The 13,917-nt window shown below is 41.7% G+C and overlaps 1 protein-coding gene across 38 annotated transcripts in view; it reads left to right on the top strand.

The window, feature by feature from the left end:
* CELF4 (CUGBP Elav-like family member 4) overlaps positions 1–13,917 on the top strand; it is a 687,335-nt gene that overhangs the window by 398,912 nt on the left and 274,506 nt on the right. For 36 of the 38 annotated variants that reach the window (XM_054185286.1, XM_054185283.1, XM_054185265.1 and 33 more), the window contains exon 3: positions 3,384–3,432. In XM_054185286.1, the coding sequence (XP_054041261.1) occupies positions 3,384–3,432 (49 nt within the window). Of the gene's footprint in view, positions 1–3,383; positions 3,436–13,917 lie in introns of all 38 variants that reach the window. The other 2 variants (XM_054185269.1, XM_054185268.1) reach the window with 1 other exon arrangement.

Genomic DNA, 13,917 nt, shown 5'->3' with positions numbered 1-13,917 from the left:
GTAAAACAGTATACTTTTTCACTTTGGCAGCCCAAAAGGGATAAATTAGAATGAGGAATCATGATCTTATTTCAAAGGAGAGCACAAAGAACATCCATGAGCGGAGGAAAGAAGGACCATTGCAATGGACGAAGCGTAACACATCCTAGAGGAGAGCCTAACAGAGTTCATCCAGTCCCTCTGTCAATTCAAATGCTGGATCAGCCTACCTAGGTCTTTTCTTGTGTTGCAAAATCTCTTTTGAAGACCTCTAGTCATAGGGATCAATAAAACCTCACAGCCACATCTGTAGTTCCTATGATCCCCAGTGGATACCCTTGGTATTAATGAGATTTGCTGACTGGCAAAATCTTCTTTCTCTTATCAGACTCTAAGGGTCCAGCAAGACAGGACAGATATTAAAGATGTCCATACCAATATTCCCCTAGCCACTATTCAGAAGTCTGCAGTGTCTTCACTGCAGTGAAGAAGAACCAACTTTGGTTTCTTAGCAATAAACCCATGGCAATTCCCAGCTGAAGAGTAAGCGAAGAGCTGGAATCCCTGAATTGCCTTGTCCTTAAGAAAGCATTTTCCCAGACTGGGGAAGGTACGTTTTTCTGCCATTTTATTTCCCCACTTAGCCCTTTTCTGCTCCCCATGCTAGCTCCTTGCTCCCAGAGTGTCTGTATGAAGGAAAAAAAAAGAGTTCCATAGAAGGAGAGAGGAAACTTAATTATTTTCCTCTCAGTGTTTCTCCCTATAATTGGTGTCTTTCATGTCAAGATGATCTCAATTTGTATTATGGGCTTCATGCAGGCAGCACTTTCTCTTTGGTCTATAAAGAAATTGTCAAGTGTATAAATCATAGTGTACATTAAATTACACTAGCTTTTTACTTATTAATTTCCTCAGTTTTTCCTCCCTCTGTTGTATGCTCCTTCCCTCACTATTTTTTTCTTCTTGAGGATTGTTGTCTTTTTCTCATGCCTCAATATATACATATTAAAAAAAAAAAAGAAACGAACAGAAAACAAACAATTATTAGTCTCCTCTCATTTTTTGTTAAGAGGTCTAATGATCTCCTCTGCCTTTTGCAAACTGACCACGTCCTACTCAAAGACAAGTAGGAAGAGTTTTGTCTAGTTTTTTCTAACAGCTACATCCAAAGCTTACTTGAGTTCAGTGGGATTATCATGGCCCATAGCAGGCTTCAGATGAGCACCTATGCTGGCTGGCGTTCTGCATTGCAAGGCTGTGTCCATTTTGGACTGCAGGCATTGCCTCTTGGGGCACGCTTCCTGCAAATTCCTGGCTACTGTGACTATTTCTCTTACTGACTGCTTGGGATGCAGGTTCTGGCTGTCTTGAAGTGAGCAGCAGGGACCTCTGACCATTGGATTTAGATTAGCCATTGTGTCCACATTAGGAACTGATAATATACAGCATGAGTGCAACTGTCCAAAGTTAACAGCTCTCAAGTCAGGCTTTGGTGCAGAGATGGTGTCAACACCAATCTGCTATAAACACAAACCAATCGCAGTGGTCGAGCAGCTGGGGGAAGTTAAAGCACAGTAACTGAGAAGTTTGTCTTCATTATCCTGTGCATGAGAACCAAGATGGGGTTCATCTCACCTAGCTCTAACTGCATGGACCGCCTTTATGATCAGTGCAGACGAACAAGCAGCGCAGAAGACCATTCATCCTTTCCTCTCAGACACCAATCTTAAAATTACACTTTTTAAACATTTGCTAGTATCTTGTGACACCTGTGTGAGTGACAGGTCTTTACAGTTGCAGAAGCAGGGTCTGATACGAAGTTTATCCAGTACCAGGTTCTTTGTTGGTTTTAGCACTTCACCTGTCTGGAGTATGTTGGATGATACAGGCATACTGGAGAGCAGAAATTGCTCAGTAGCGTCTGGAGCCATAGATCCTTCTCTTCCTGAGTGCGAGTCTAACTGCAGTCAGTTTATGACTAAGTACATTTTCCTCTTGAGACAACAATGCAGCAGGATCCGCTAGGCTCTCCATCATCTTAACCTACTTGTCAGCCAGCTTGATAACTTTTTATTACTAAATATGTGTGCAGAGCAATTAGAATAAATCTAAATGATTATGAACTACTTTTCAAAAAAAAAAAAAAAGGGAAATTAGGAAAAAAAGAAAACTAATAGCCTTGCTGCCCAACTGTGAATAGTCACAAATAAGGGAGGGGCTGTATCACATGAGGCACCCTGTGACACTCATCAGCCAATTTGTCGTCTGACTTTACTGGGAAGAAATATGTTGCAAGATTCCCTTTGCCTTCTGACTTCCTGCTCCTTGTGATGCCTGTTTGAACTTGCACTTTCTTTGGTTGCCAAATCTAAAGGATAATTTCATTCCACTCGGGGGTGGTCACACAGAGAAAAATATTTTGAATCGTCCATCTGTATAGTGTACGGATTGCTTTAAATAACATGTAAAAAGAGGCAAGGAAGGACTTTCAGATTAAGATCTCAGGTGGTTTTGATCTAATCTGCATCTCCGGCTATTAGCAGGAGGGGTATATCCTCACCCCTGTTCATCAGACCCCCACATCATGTTAGGCACTACCAGTGAAGATGATTGCGGACATCTGTTGCCCTCTATCCTGGGATTTAACAGCTCTGGGAATCATGATGGTCCCCAATGCTTTTGTTGAGAGGGAGGGAGACAAATTGTAGAACAGAAATCCTATTTGCAGCATGATGGCAAGGGTTTTATACTTGCTTATGTTCTGATGTGAGAAAGGAAAAAGGTGCCTGAAAAAGCAACAGAGTGAGATGGTTTGATTCGTATTCTACCCTCTCCCACCCATAAAAAACATATCTCAATAGCCAACGCTCCTCTAACATGTGGACAAAACAGATCCAAATCCCATTCCCCAAGTATGAAATGGAGTCTGCAGTGTTACAGGTGCCTATTCTACTGAGCTAGCAGTGGAGGTGGAATTCACTTTTCCAATTTCTTTTCATCATGCCAATTTCAAGAAATTTTTGCAATTAAAGTTTCACTGATCCTGATGTTCTGACAAAGCATTTCTGCTCTGACATGGTAGTGTTTCCAGAGGAAACTATTAGAAATTTAAAAAGTTATGTTTAATATTTCATGACCTGTGTGAAATGAGTCAGATCCCTCTCCCAGCGTGATTCAACAAAGCCTCTGTCAGGTAAATGGGGTGACACTGATTTATCGTGGACCAAGAAACAGCCCGTACTCTCTTGTTACTTATTTGCCTACTAAGTGCTTTTTCCCCTCTCATGGAGTAAATTCTGGTCTTAACTATGATGCATGGTAAAAAAAACCAAACAAAGCAAGCCTCTGTCTATGAATGTTTGATTCCACCATTAATTGTGTTCTCTCTTTGCTCTTTCTTACAGATGAACAGACCAATCCAGGTGAAACCAGCGGACAGCGAAAGCCGAGGAGGTAGTTGACTGCATTGCTTTCAGCCACAGTGCTAAGTATAATTGTTGTCTCTGGCTTCTCTCAGGCAATGTGCTGATCAATTAGTAACGTAATCACTGCCAAAGAAATTCCCTCTGCAGCAAAGATTCTCTTTATTAAATCTCCTTTACTTCGTCTCGCTTTCCTCATATTCAATTATTATTTGATTTTAAAAGGCAGGCAGGTGCCAGCGATTGCCTGGGAAACAAATAACTGCCTCGTTAAGAAGTGAAGCATCAGGCGCTGACTTAACAAAGTTTAACAGCGGTGATGGCAATGTAGGTTTTTCAGACCTATGTTGGGCTGAGCTGCAGAGGTGTTTAATTTGGTTAGGATAAAGCAGATATTTTATGATTTCTCTGACTATGTTGTTTCTGCTTGGACTGAAGCAACACTGCTTTTGGAAAAAGAAAATTCTGAGGTGGCAGAGTTTTCTGCACCTTTATCAGCTTATCTGGATAAACCTGTTGTGGAAGCTGAAGACTCCTCTCAGTCTCAGGGAGTTATTCGGGATTTGCACAGGTGTAGCTGAAATGAGAAGCTGGTCTTTTGCTTTTCCATCCTGCACAGTGGATTTGGAAGGCTCGGCTAAGTGACCGTTCAATAGATCACCAGTGATAAGATGTTTCCTTTAAAAGGTTTTCTACCAGAACTGATGTGGTGATACTTCACCCTACTCTTCTAATAGGGGCCTGTTTGTCAGATCAAACACAGAGCTCACTGAGAAAGTGTGAGATGGTCCATTATGCTGGATAAATTACCATTTTGCTTTTTTTTGTCGTGTATCTGTACATTTTTATATATATATATATGTATATACTCGCACATATAGAATGACATGGTGCTTCCTTCCTCTCTATCTCCTTGTGGAAAAAAAGGAGAGGCTTTTGCCCATATATGCATTAAAAACACTAGTGGTTATGTATCATATATACGTGGGAGTAAATTTTGTCCTTTAGTAATGATGTGACTCTTAGATGTGTGCAAACTCTTTAATTTCCACCACAGATGTAAACGCTTCCTCATTTATGGGACGACTATCTTTGTGCTGGCATTAGTGGAAATCCCCACCAACAACTACTTGAAAGGAATAAAATGCCTTGCAGATGAAAGGCACTGGAATTGTGTTCTTTTTTCAGTTGAAAGCTTTGGATTCCAGAGGCTTTGACTGCATCAGTGTGAGGCTGAAACTCTCCAGTGACCCAAGTCATTGGAAGACTTTGTACGTAGCTTGTAGTTAAAGGGCTGGTGTTACGGAGTGGTGAAACCGGCAGGTTGACGGAGGCTCTGTTAAGGAAGGGCTGCGGTGCGGTGTAATTGCAGAGCAGGAGAAGAGCTGAATGCTGGAAAAGCGCCAGAAAGCTCAGGGATAAATATTGCACTTTCAGAGTCCCTGTAAAGTAAATTCAGGGGAATTTGGCCAACACTGGGCAGAAAGTATTTGATGGGCTCTGCAATGCCACGTTCTGCTATCCAGAGCCACGGCATGTTTCTAACCTGCAACAAAGGCATGTCACATCATACGGTATCGTCCGGTGTTTTTTAACAGAAGCAGGTCAATTTACCCCCTTTCCCATCCTGTCTGACGATCTGGCTCTGTGTCTGAGTAGGATTGGGTAAGCCATGGGCAGTTGTCAATGCCGATCTCCTAGGGGAAAAGGGAAAGGCTCAGCTGCCTGGGCAAATGAGGGGACATTATGCACATTCCAGTGGAGCTCGTGCCGACAGCGAGAGTGAAGGGAGGGCCTTTTGTCTATTTAATTAGACATAGCAAAAAATAATAATTAGGCTGGCCAATTTGCTTAGTGCGCCTACAGGGTATGTAGCTCCCAATCTTTTTTTTTTTTCTTTTTTTTAATGCAAATCACTAATAGAGAACACATGTCTGGCTTTCTGGGAAGGGTTTTCAAACTCTTGCTAAGAGCAGCTGCTTTCAGGAGGGGTGGTTTGAACTGCAAAGGGCTCTGGTGGCGGTTTGATTCCACATTATTCGTCACACTAGTGGTTCCCTCCCCATTGTATTTTAGCTAATTATCTCCCCAACACACACAAACCTCATTTTTCTCACCCTCTCCGCTTCCATATCACTCCTATCGGCGGTGATCATAATGCAGGGGCCAAGCGGGTGCACTCATCATTGGAGTGAAAGACACGTTGTCCTAATTCCCCACTGACAGGCTGCTTCTGGGCTGGTGATGTTTCAGGACGGCATGACTCAAGGGCAACTATGGGAGAAAAGAACAATTGGCACCCAAGGGAGGCATTGTATGAAAACTTACGTTCTTCGTGAGCCCACCGGTTAAAGCAGGCATGGCAAACAGAATGCTAAAAAGGAGGCCGTGTGTCTTAGGAGCACATCAAAAGACTTCATTAGGGCTGCAAGATAAAGGTCAACTTCAACAACAAAGGAACTTAAGTTGTAGCTTATTATACCCCATCCGTGTACTTGGATGGGACGTGAGGGAAGATGAGGGCTTGGAAGATGAAGCAGCAATTCTGCACAGCACAAGTCTTAGGTCTGCCCAAAGCCCATGCTCTGAGTACACCTCTATCTTCTGGCTTATGGGTAGTTCTGATGCCAGGACAAGGTATAAAGGAAAGAATGCAGTGCTGTTTGAAACTGTAGCTTGCAAGGAGGCTTTTACTGGGAAAGGTGAGCAGTATTCTTGAGGAAGTGAGATTGTGTTTTATTTAGGGACAAATACCCGCATTTTGCTAAAACAGGAATCTTTGACTTTTCCCGTAAGTTATCCCACAACCCAAAGCTGATGGGAGCCTAAAATTTACTCTAACCCCCAAACAGATTCTGCTCAGCATTTTTTCCTGTTGTTTTCGAGTCAGGATTTTGTTGGTCTTTAACGCTTCCTGGGTCTTGATTCTCAGTTGAACTGAAAGTGGGTGTGTTAGCATTTAGTGTGCGTGAGCAAGAATTTAGACTATGAGACCATCTAGGTTTCGGGAAGAGTCCAAAATATTGCTTAGTAGAAATTACGCTTAACCCAACAAAATGGAAATGCTGAGTGCCCCTTATTAGTTTGGCTGGTTTTATTATTTTGTTTGTTAATCCCCATATTGGACTAGGAGCAAGACAAAGAGTGCAATCCTTTTCAATAAAAACTGGCATTATTTACATTTGCCTAATCTCACAGGAACTAGAAATGAATGTATTCTCAGCACATTTCTCTAGGGAAACAGTCTAAATTAATGGGAAAATTTTGCATTTTGTGTTTCTGCCTGTTTGTTCATGTGTGTATAGTCAAGCTACAAAACATTATATAGGGGTATTCCTTCTACAAAATGCTTCATGAAGCTTCAAATACTTGATAGTAAGGTCAGAGTCCTTTGACATTTTATAGAGACTTTAGCAGTGATGGAATTGATAGAATGTGATAAAAAGGCAACAATTCTGTATTTCCTTCTGAAAAATCACAGTGCAACTCTAGCTCTATTAAGGGTATCTTAAAAACGCTCATTGACCTTTGTGTTGTCCAAATTTAGCTTGACTACACAGAAACTACTTCACCATAGATTAGGTAGTCCGATATGATTTCAGGGATGCAGCTATAACTCCATATTAAATTCTGAACATGACAAATCCTAATTAAACTCATAGAATTTTCTATTATTTTCATCTTGTAGCTGATGATTTTTCTTGGTTCCTTGTCTCATATTCACATCAAAAAATAGTCTGTAGATATCAGTGACTTGAAGTTTTGCAAACTTAGGGAAAGATTTCAAGTCTATTTTGTGGTTTGGGGCAAAAGTTTGGAGACATTTCTTATTTTATCCACAATATCTCTAGCTCTCACTAGGCAACTCTCACTGCAGCTGGCAGGGTTAACCTATGATAAACACAGCCCCGAGGTCCCACTAGATTGTACAGGGAGTAACATTTTTTAAAAGGAAATTACTCTTCTGCTACTCCAGTTGCACTCCGTTAGTGATGCTTAGATGCTCCATTGCTCCCACATTCCTCTCAAAGGACAGAGGAAGGTCCGTAAAGGAAGGCATGAAAAGATGTACAAAGTGTGCTACCCATGCCCGGTGTTGCCTCTACCAAGAAACAGTTCATGGTGATTTTGGGGTCCTCCTGCATTTTATGGAAGGGATACAGAATGTTCCTGTACTAAAGCAAATAAAAAGGCGAAGTCCAAAGTGGTTTAGGGTTGAGAGGGTGCAATGTCCTGCAGAGAAGGTGTTGAGAGATTTACAGGAGAGTCTGCAGTTTATCACATTGCAGTGTTTTGTGCATGCAAGACTTCACAAATCTACTAAAGCTTCTCTCTGTGTTTGTGCTTTCAAGCAAATTTGTTTGTGCATGTTTGGGGAAGGCATGTGCAGTGTGTCCTTTTTTGTTCGTGGTTTAGGGGACGTGACAGCAGCAGCTGGAAGGTTTGGACTTAATATTTCAACTGACTTGCATTGTTCCTCTACCCATTACTCAATGTGCAGGCTCTGAAATTATCTGCTTGGTTATGGCTTATTCCAGCTTCAGAGCAAAATGTCCAAGCGCTCATTTACAGTAAATAGCAAAACAGTGGTGCCTTGCTCGTACACTGTGATCTGTTCCATTTTTTTCCCTTCCATCAGCTCAGCAATGATGATGGGGGCAGAACGGCCTCTCCACAGCTTCTAAGCCCTATTTTCCTTTGGGACAAAAGTCTGGATCTATTTCTTGTTTCATCCAGGCCATTTCTCACTAGCTCTCTGATGCAGCTGGCAGGGTTTATCTGTGACAAGCACAGCCCCAGGTCCCACAAACTATTTGGCATTTAGCTGTTTTCACTTTAACTGATCAGAATTCTGTGGTTTCTGCTGGTGGACAAAACCTCTCAGGAAGCTTCCCATCCAGGTACTAGCCAGATCCTGGCCTTTAGGTGCCGAAGTCAAGCAAAATTTGTTTGCCTCGAGCTCAATTTGGCTTCATGCTGATATAACAATGCTATAGAGAATTATTTCCTTCTTTCTTGGAAGTGCTTTGAGAAGAGAAGGTTTGGTTGCCTACCAGAAAGGTCTGAGGAAAGAGTTAAGGGTAAACAGGGAGACAGCAATCTTGGCAGAGCTCAGCATATCCTCTCCTGCACTGCTGGAGGTTAGGCTATGCAGGCATGCATGCAAGTCCTGAAGTCTGGGACACATCAGAGTTGTAGCTTCATAATTCTCATCTCTTCCATATTACTGAGCCACATGTGTTGCCTGGCACATCAAGCTCCGTGGAACCCACTTTACCAGCAGTTCCCTATCTTGTACCTTTGATGAGCTTCTTTAAAAGCCTTACCACCCCAGAAGGTGGAGAGCAGGCTGAGGGAATGTCTTGTTTCCAAGTGGCAGTCCATACAACCTACCTTTATGTGACCAGCTTTTTCTTCACCTGCTCATCTTTATTTCTTTTATGGTCCCCATACACATTCACAGGAGCAGGGAGATAGCACTGGCAAACACTCCAGGGAGACAGATAATGTTCCTCCTTCTCACAGCTGGGGGAAAAAATACAAGCTTACTTGTACATGAACTCATCCCCATTAACTCTTTCAACATCGCCATGAGCCCAGTATGACTCACCCTTTTATAGCCTGCGTAGAGCAAGGCACAAACAGGGACTTGCAAAGCGCCAGCCTTTGCTGCGATCATTGCACTTGAAAGGCTAAGACTACTAGTTGGACAGTAACAGCTCCTGTCTTCACCTTTTATGAGGTCTGGACTCAAGAACTGTGGACAAATCATTTGTCCACCCAGGGCCTCATATTCACCTTTCTTTCCCTTGGGGCCCACAACAGTTTAAACAGCATCTCTTTTCCTCTTTATCTTCCCTTACAGTTTAAAAGGAGATTTCCAACTCCATGCCAAATCCTTCTCCTAAGTCTCATAGATCTCTTCCTGACATTTGCCCCAAACATGATTAATCATCTGTTTTTGACTTTTCTTGCAGGAGAGATTTAAAAAAAATAATAAAAAAAAAATCCAAAATAAACCAAAAAATGCTCTCACACCTGAATCTAAAGACCTTTTCTCTATTTATTACATATCCAATATTAAACAGCATACTCGTCCTGAGTTGCAGTATCTTTGTGTGAAGGGTAAAGAGAAGGAATGACTGTTTAAAAATGATCCAATATTCTGCCAAAAAATCCTCTGAGATGAGCTCATGAGTCAAAGGAAGAAAGAAAAAGCAAGGACCTAACCAAAAGATCTTGATATTAAACTGAGAGGCAGCTTTCATTCCTCAGAGGCTGGGGAAGCATCAGGACCAACGGAAAACCTTGGTGTCATTGACAGGGCAGGCTCCTGAGGAATGGCTATCAGACATTCTGTAGTATTGGGAGCGAGAGTTATCAATACATTGAAGTGTGTTCACCTCTCTCTCTATGTAGTCAAGGGCTGAGGAAGGAGCTTGGCCTTGAACCACTCAGGTCACCTTAGATATCCCACAGTCTTGAGCATCACTCTGGCCCCTTCTGGCCTGTATGTCCTGGTTTTCTCCTCATGTGAAAAAGGATGCATCAAGGCCAGGGCAGAATCAAGAAACTCACCCAGATTTGGACATTCCTCCTTTCTCTCAGTTCAGGTGAATCCACAGTCTTTGTAAGGCAGAACCAAGGTTTAGACATCATTGCGTGTAATGGATCCTTCTACAGCAATGCTCAAAACCACTGGGATCAAAGGGAACCTGCCCATTGGATTTTATTCCAGGTCTGAATGTTTCTAAAAATCTGTAGTGTTTTTCCTTTAGCCCTAAGATAAACCTGATCTAGAAAGAGCATTTTAGTGCTCATGGAAATCTTCACTTTCTATCCATGGCTTGTTGTGGGACTGATGACAGTCAATGGGAAACGAAAATATCCTGGTTTATTGCGGAAATTTAGAATTGCATGACCCTACTGACAGCTGACACACTGGTGTCCTCACAGGGCTGTATTTTTAAAGCAGGAAGAATGTACCAGCATGCAAATGGATCAGTTAATTCAAAGTGGCCCAGGATGACACCATTTATGCACTCCACTGTCTGGTAAAACTTAATTCTGGGGGAGAAAAAAGGCTCCGGCGGATCCTCGTGCATAGTTTTTTATATTTGATGACTCTGCTGAAGGCTGATGCGCTCCATTCCACACTCACCTGCTGAAAGCATATAAGGGACATCAAACTTTTGTTCATGTCTGCCCTTTCCCTTCTGATTGAAATCGATGGGAGTGTGCCCATCAATAGGAACTGGAAAAGATCCACAGGACATTTTGTTCTGGCACATGTCCTAAGGACAACCTTTTAAAATCAAGTATTAAGGCAATAAAAGGTAAAAAACAAACAAACAAACAAAAAACCAAAAACCCCCAAAACCAATATTGCAGATTTTTTGTGAAGCATCTGTAACCTAACAGTTTACTGACAAGAAAAGGAGGAGAGTCTAGAGCAGAGCCTGGGCAGAGGCTGGGGAACTCATCATGTTGAGGTTTTGATATCAGTTCTGTTCTCTGCTACCACACAACTTTTGGTTATTCATGTAACTTCGATTCTTCTCTCCTTCTCACCCTTCCTGTGTTGCCTGCTAAGGTTGTGATATTCTTTTATTCACTCATTTCTTGCATCTAGTGCCTTTGGCATTCATGCATGTCAGGCCGACAGTGTCATAGGGTTAAGACACCAGTGAAAGCCTGTACCTGTGCCCAAACTGATATGTACAGGACCAAGAATCAAGTATGGTGTATGATCGAGGGCCCTCACACTGCAGAGTGGTATCTGGAGTTTTTTAAACAGCAAAGCAAAAATGGAAGAAGTGATGGGAGGAGCAGAGTGCCGGAAATAAAAAATATAATCCTATAAAAAATTCCACCTTTGTAAATACAACTCAACCTCCTAGGTGAACTCAGGGACACATTACAATCCTAGTATCTTTTTTTAATGCAAAGGTTGCTTGTCAATGGGTTTTTATACAGCATTAATAATACATTTATAGATACGCTCCACAATTAATTGCAAAGCATTTATGGCACTGAACAGTTGGAATGCATTATGATAATCACTCCTCGTGCATTGACTTTATTCTAAAGGTTTTGCTGATCATTATAATTGGCTTGTTATTACACAGGGATATAATAACACCTCTCTGTATAGTAGTTTATAGCACATCAATAGCAAATGCATTCCCTTTATTGGAAGCAATGTGCATTTTATTAGAATATAGCTGAATAAGTGCAATCCATGTAGACAAATGAAGTTTCTAATGAACTGCCTCACAAAAGAGTCGAAATAACAAGCCATTTATTATGTATTTTTCTATTGACGAACTTGTAGTTATGGTTACATGGGCATTTCTTTAAAAAATGGAAGGCATGTTTTGCTGTTCTTTTGGAGAAGCATTTAGGGGAAAGGGAATGTACAGGTCATTTTTCTGCCTGATGCTGAATAAAGTAAGGGTGACTGATGCTCACACCTTACAGATTTCATTTGCTTGTTGAGATTTTCCAAGCTCCTTCCGTGTGCGTTTGGTCTGACATTCACAAAGGATCGAAATGTTCTCACACTGAGTCCAATCCCAGCTCCTGGAGTGTTGCACCAACATCCCCTACACAGTCAGCCCCTCTCCAGGTGTGAGGGGCTTAGTGTTGTCCTTACTCCTGTTGTGTGGGTTCCTTTTCTGTATTTTACCAAGTGATACCGTAATGAAAATGCACAAGCGATCCCTGGGCGAGGCCTGTAGTACATAACATCCAGTCTCTGTCCTCAGGTCAAAACGCCGCTGTTGCTGATTGCAGCAGAAGGCAGAGGTCTTAGAAGAGGTCTGGTGCAAAATGGGATGTTTGGAGGAATGACAAAGAGAAGAATTAGTGCAAAGGAAACCGAGGCAGCGGGCAGAAATCTCACTGGTTGCAGGTCACTTAGAATTGGGGTAAAAGGAGGCATGTTTTATAGTTAGCAACAAAAAAATATTATAAGCTATTGAAGGTTCTCCCCCTGCCTGCTGTCATTAATCTAGGTCTGAATTTCAGTTCTTTCTGTCAACTTACAGTCTCGTGCATCTGACATACACGTGTAATTAATGCGTATCCATTTATTCATCTAACCCCAAGTGTAATAAAGCACCTAAACACTTTTAAAAGTTGTTGTTTCCAGATCTGGTACAGTTCATAGAGTTATACTGCTGCCTAAAGTATTGCCAGGGTATAAACTAAGTCCAGTGTTCAGCACGTAATGCTGTGTGCCTGTTTCCTTTCCTCACGACTGTCACTTGTTTGTTGCATGCTTGCAAAGACCTTTCACTCTGGAGTAATACAGAGTCTTTCTGGACAGTGAGTTTTAGTGGGATGCAGGAATTAGGAAATGTCTGGGCTATAGTCAGTTACCCTCAACTGTTGGCACACAGAGGTTACAGTTGAGCAGTTGAAAATAAGAACGGCTCAACCCTGCAGTTTCAAGGCAGACAGAACTCTCTCTTCTCTGAGTGGGAATTTCAGTGAGAAGGGTTTTGGCCCTTGCCTGCCGAGATCCCAGATTATAGTATCACAGCTTGCAAGAAGTTTTGGGGCTCAGGAGATTCTGGAGGTTGAGAAAACTTTTCTCCATGGCATACAAAGTGTTTTCCAATTGCTATATATAGTTTGCAGTACGTACGTGAACTCAGTTTGGGAGGCAGAAAATCCCTATGTAAATAATTTAGCTCTCTGAGTAAACTGTATCTAGTACTTTTACGCAGAAATTGGCCCTCTTAGGAGCCTTGGACTTAAGGACAGAAGAAATTTTAAATAGGGCTTCTGTGCCACTGTCCTTAAAATGTTATTTCAAGCAGCATTCGCTTTGCCTAGCTTTAGTGCCTAAGTATTAGGCATATAGTCTGAGTTAGTCACCTAGACTCCTCCTATGGACAGTGGAGGCAGAGAGGCACTTCTAAACTGTGATTCACCCCGTACTAAAACAGATGGGATAAATGGTGCTTGGAATTTTTCCTTCTCTCTCTCTCCACTGAATCTGGAATGAACCTATGGCAATTAACTCAGATTTAGATATCTCACTTTTAAACACCTGAAGAGAGGTAAGATGAATTGCAACTTTCACCTTTACGTGTCACAGTTTTCCATCTGGATTGTATGAATGATGATACATGGCTTCTCTGAAACCCCAGTTAAGATCTATGAATAAAAATTGCTATATAAAACCTATGGATTGTAGGGGATGCTGGGGGTTTATCCTAAAAAGGGAAGGCATCTTTCTCTATTAATGTGTTTACTTTATAATGTGGGAAGAATAGGGGGGGAAGAATAGGACGAATAGGAAGGGCTGCATCCCAATCAGCCTGAGCAATAGAGATAATCTGATCAATTTTAATTCCTCTTTAAAGTCAATTTCCGTTTTTATTTTTGTATTTGTGTTTGCAACCACTCCCATTCACATGGCAGAATGTGGACTGAAACAAAAAAACAAAACAAAACAAAACAAAAAAACAAACTTCAAATTAAAAGCAGTGCGCAACATCAGTGT

The sequence above is a fragment of the Rissa tridactyla genome, chromosome Z, assembly GCF_028500815.1.
Source record: "Rissa tridactyla isolate bRisTri1 chromosome Z, bRisTri1.patW.cur.20221130, whole genome shotgun sequence".
Lineage (NCBI taxonomy): Eukaryota > Metazoa > Chordata > Aves > Charadriiformes > Laridae > Rissa > Rissa tridactyla.
The sequence above is the reverse complement of the archived record's forward strand: the minus strand, read 5'-3'. Positions and strand labels throughout refer to the sequence as shown.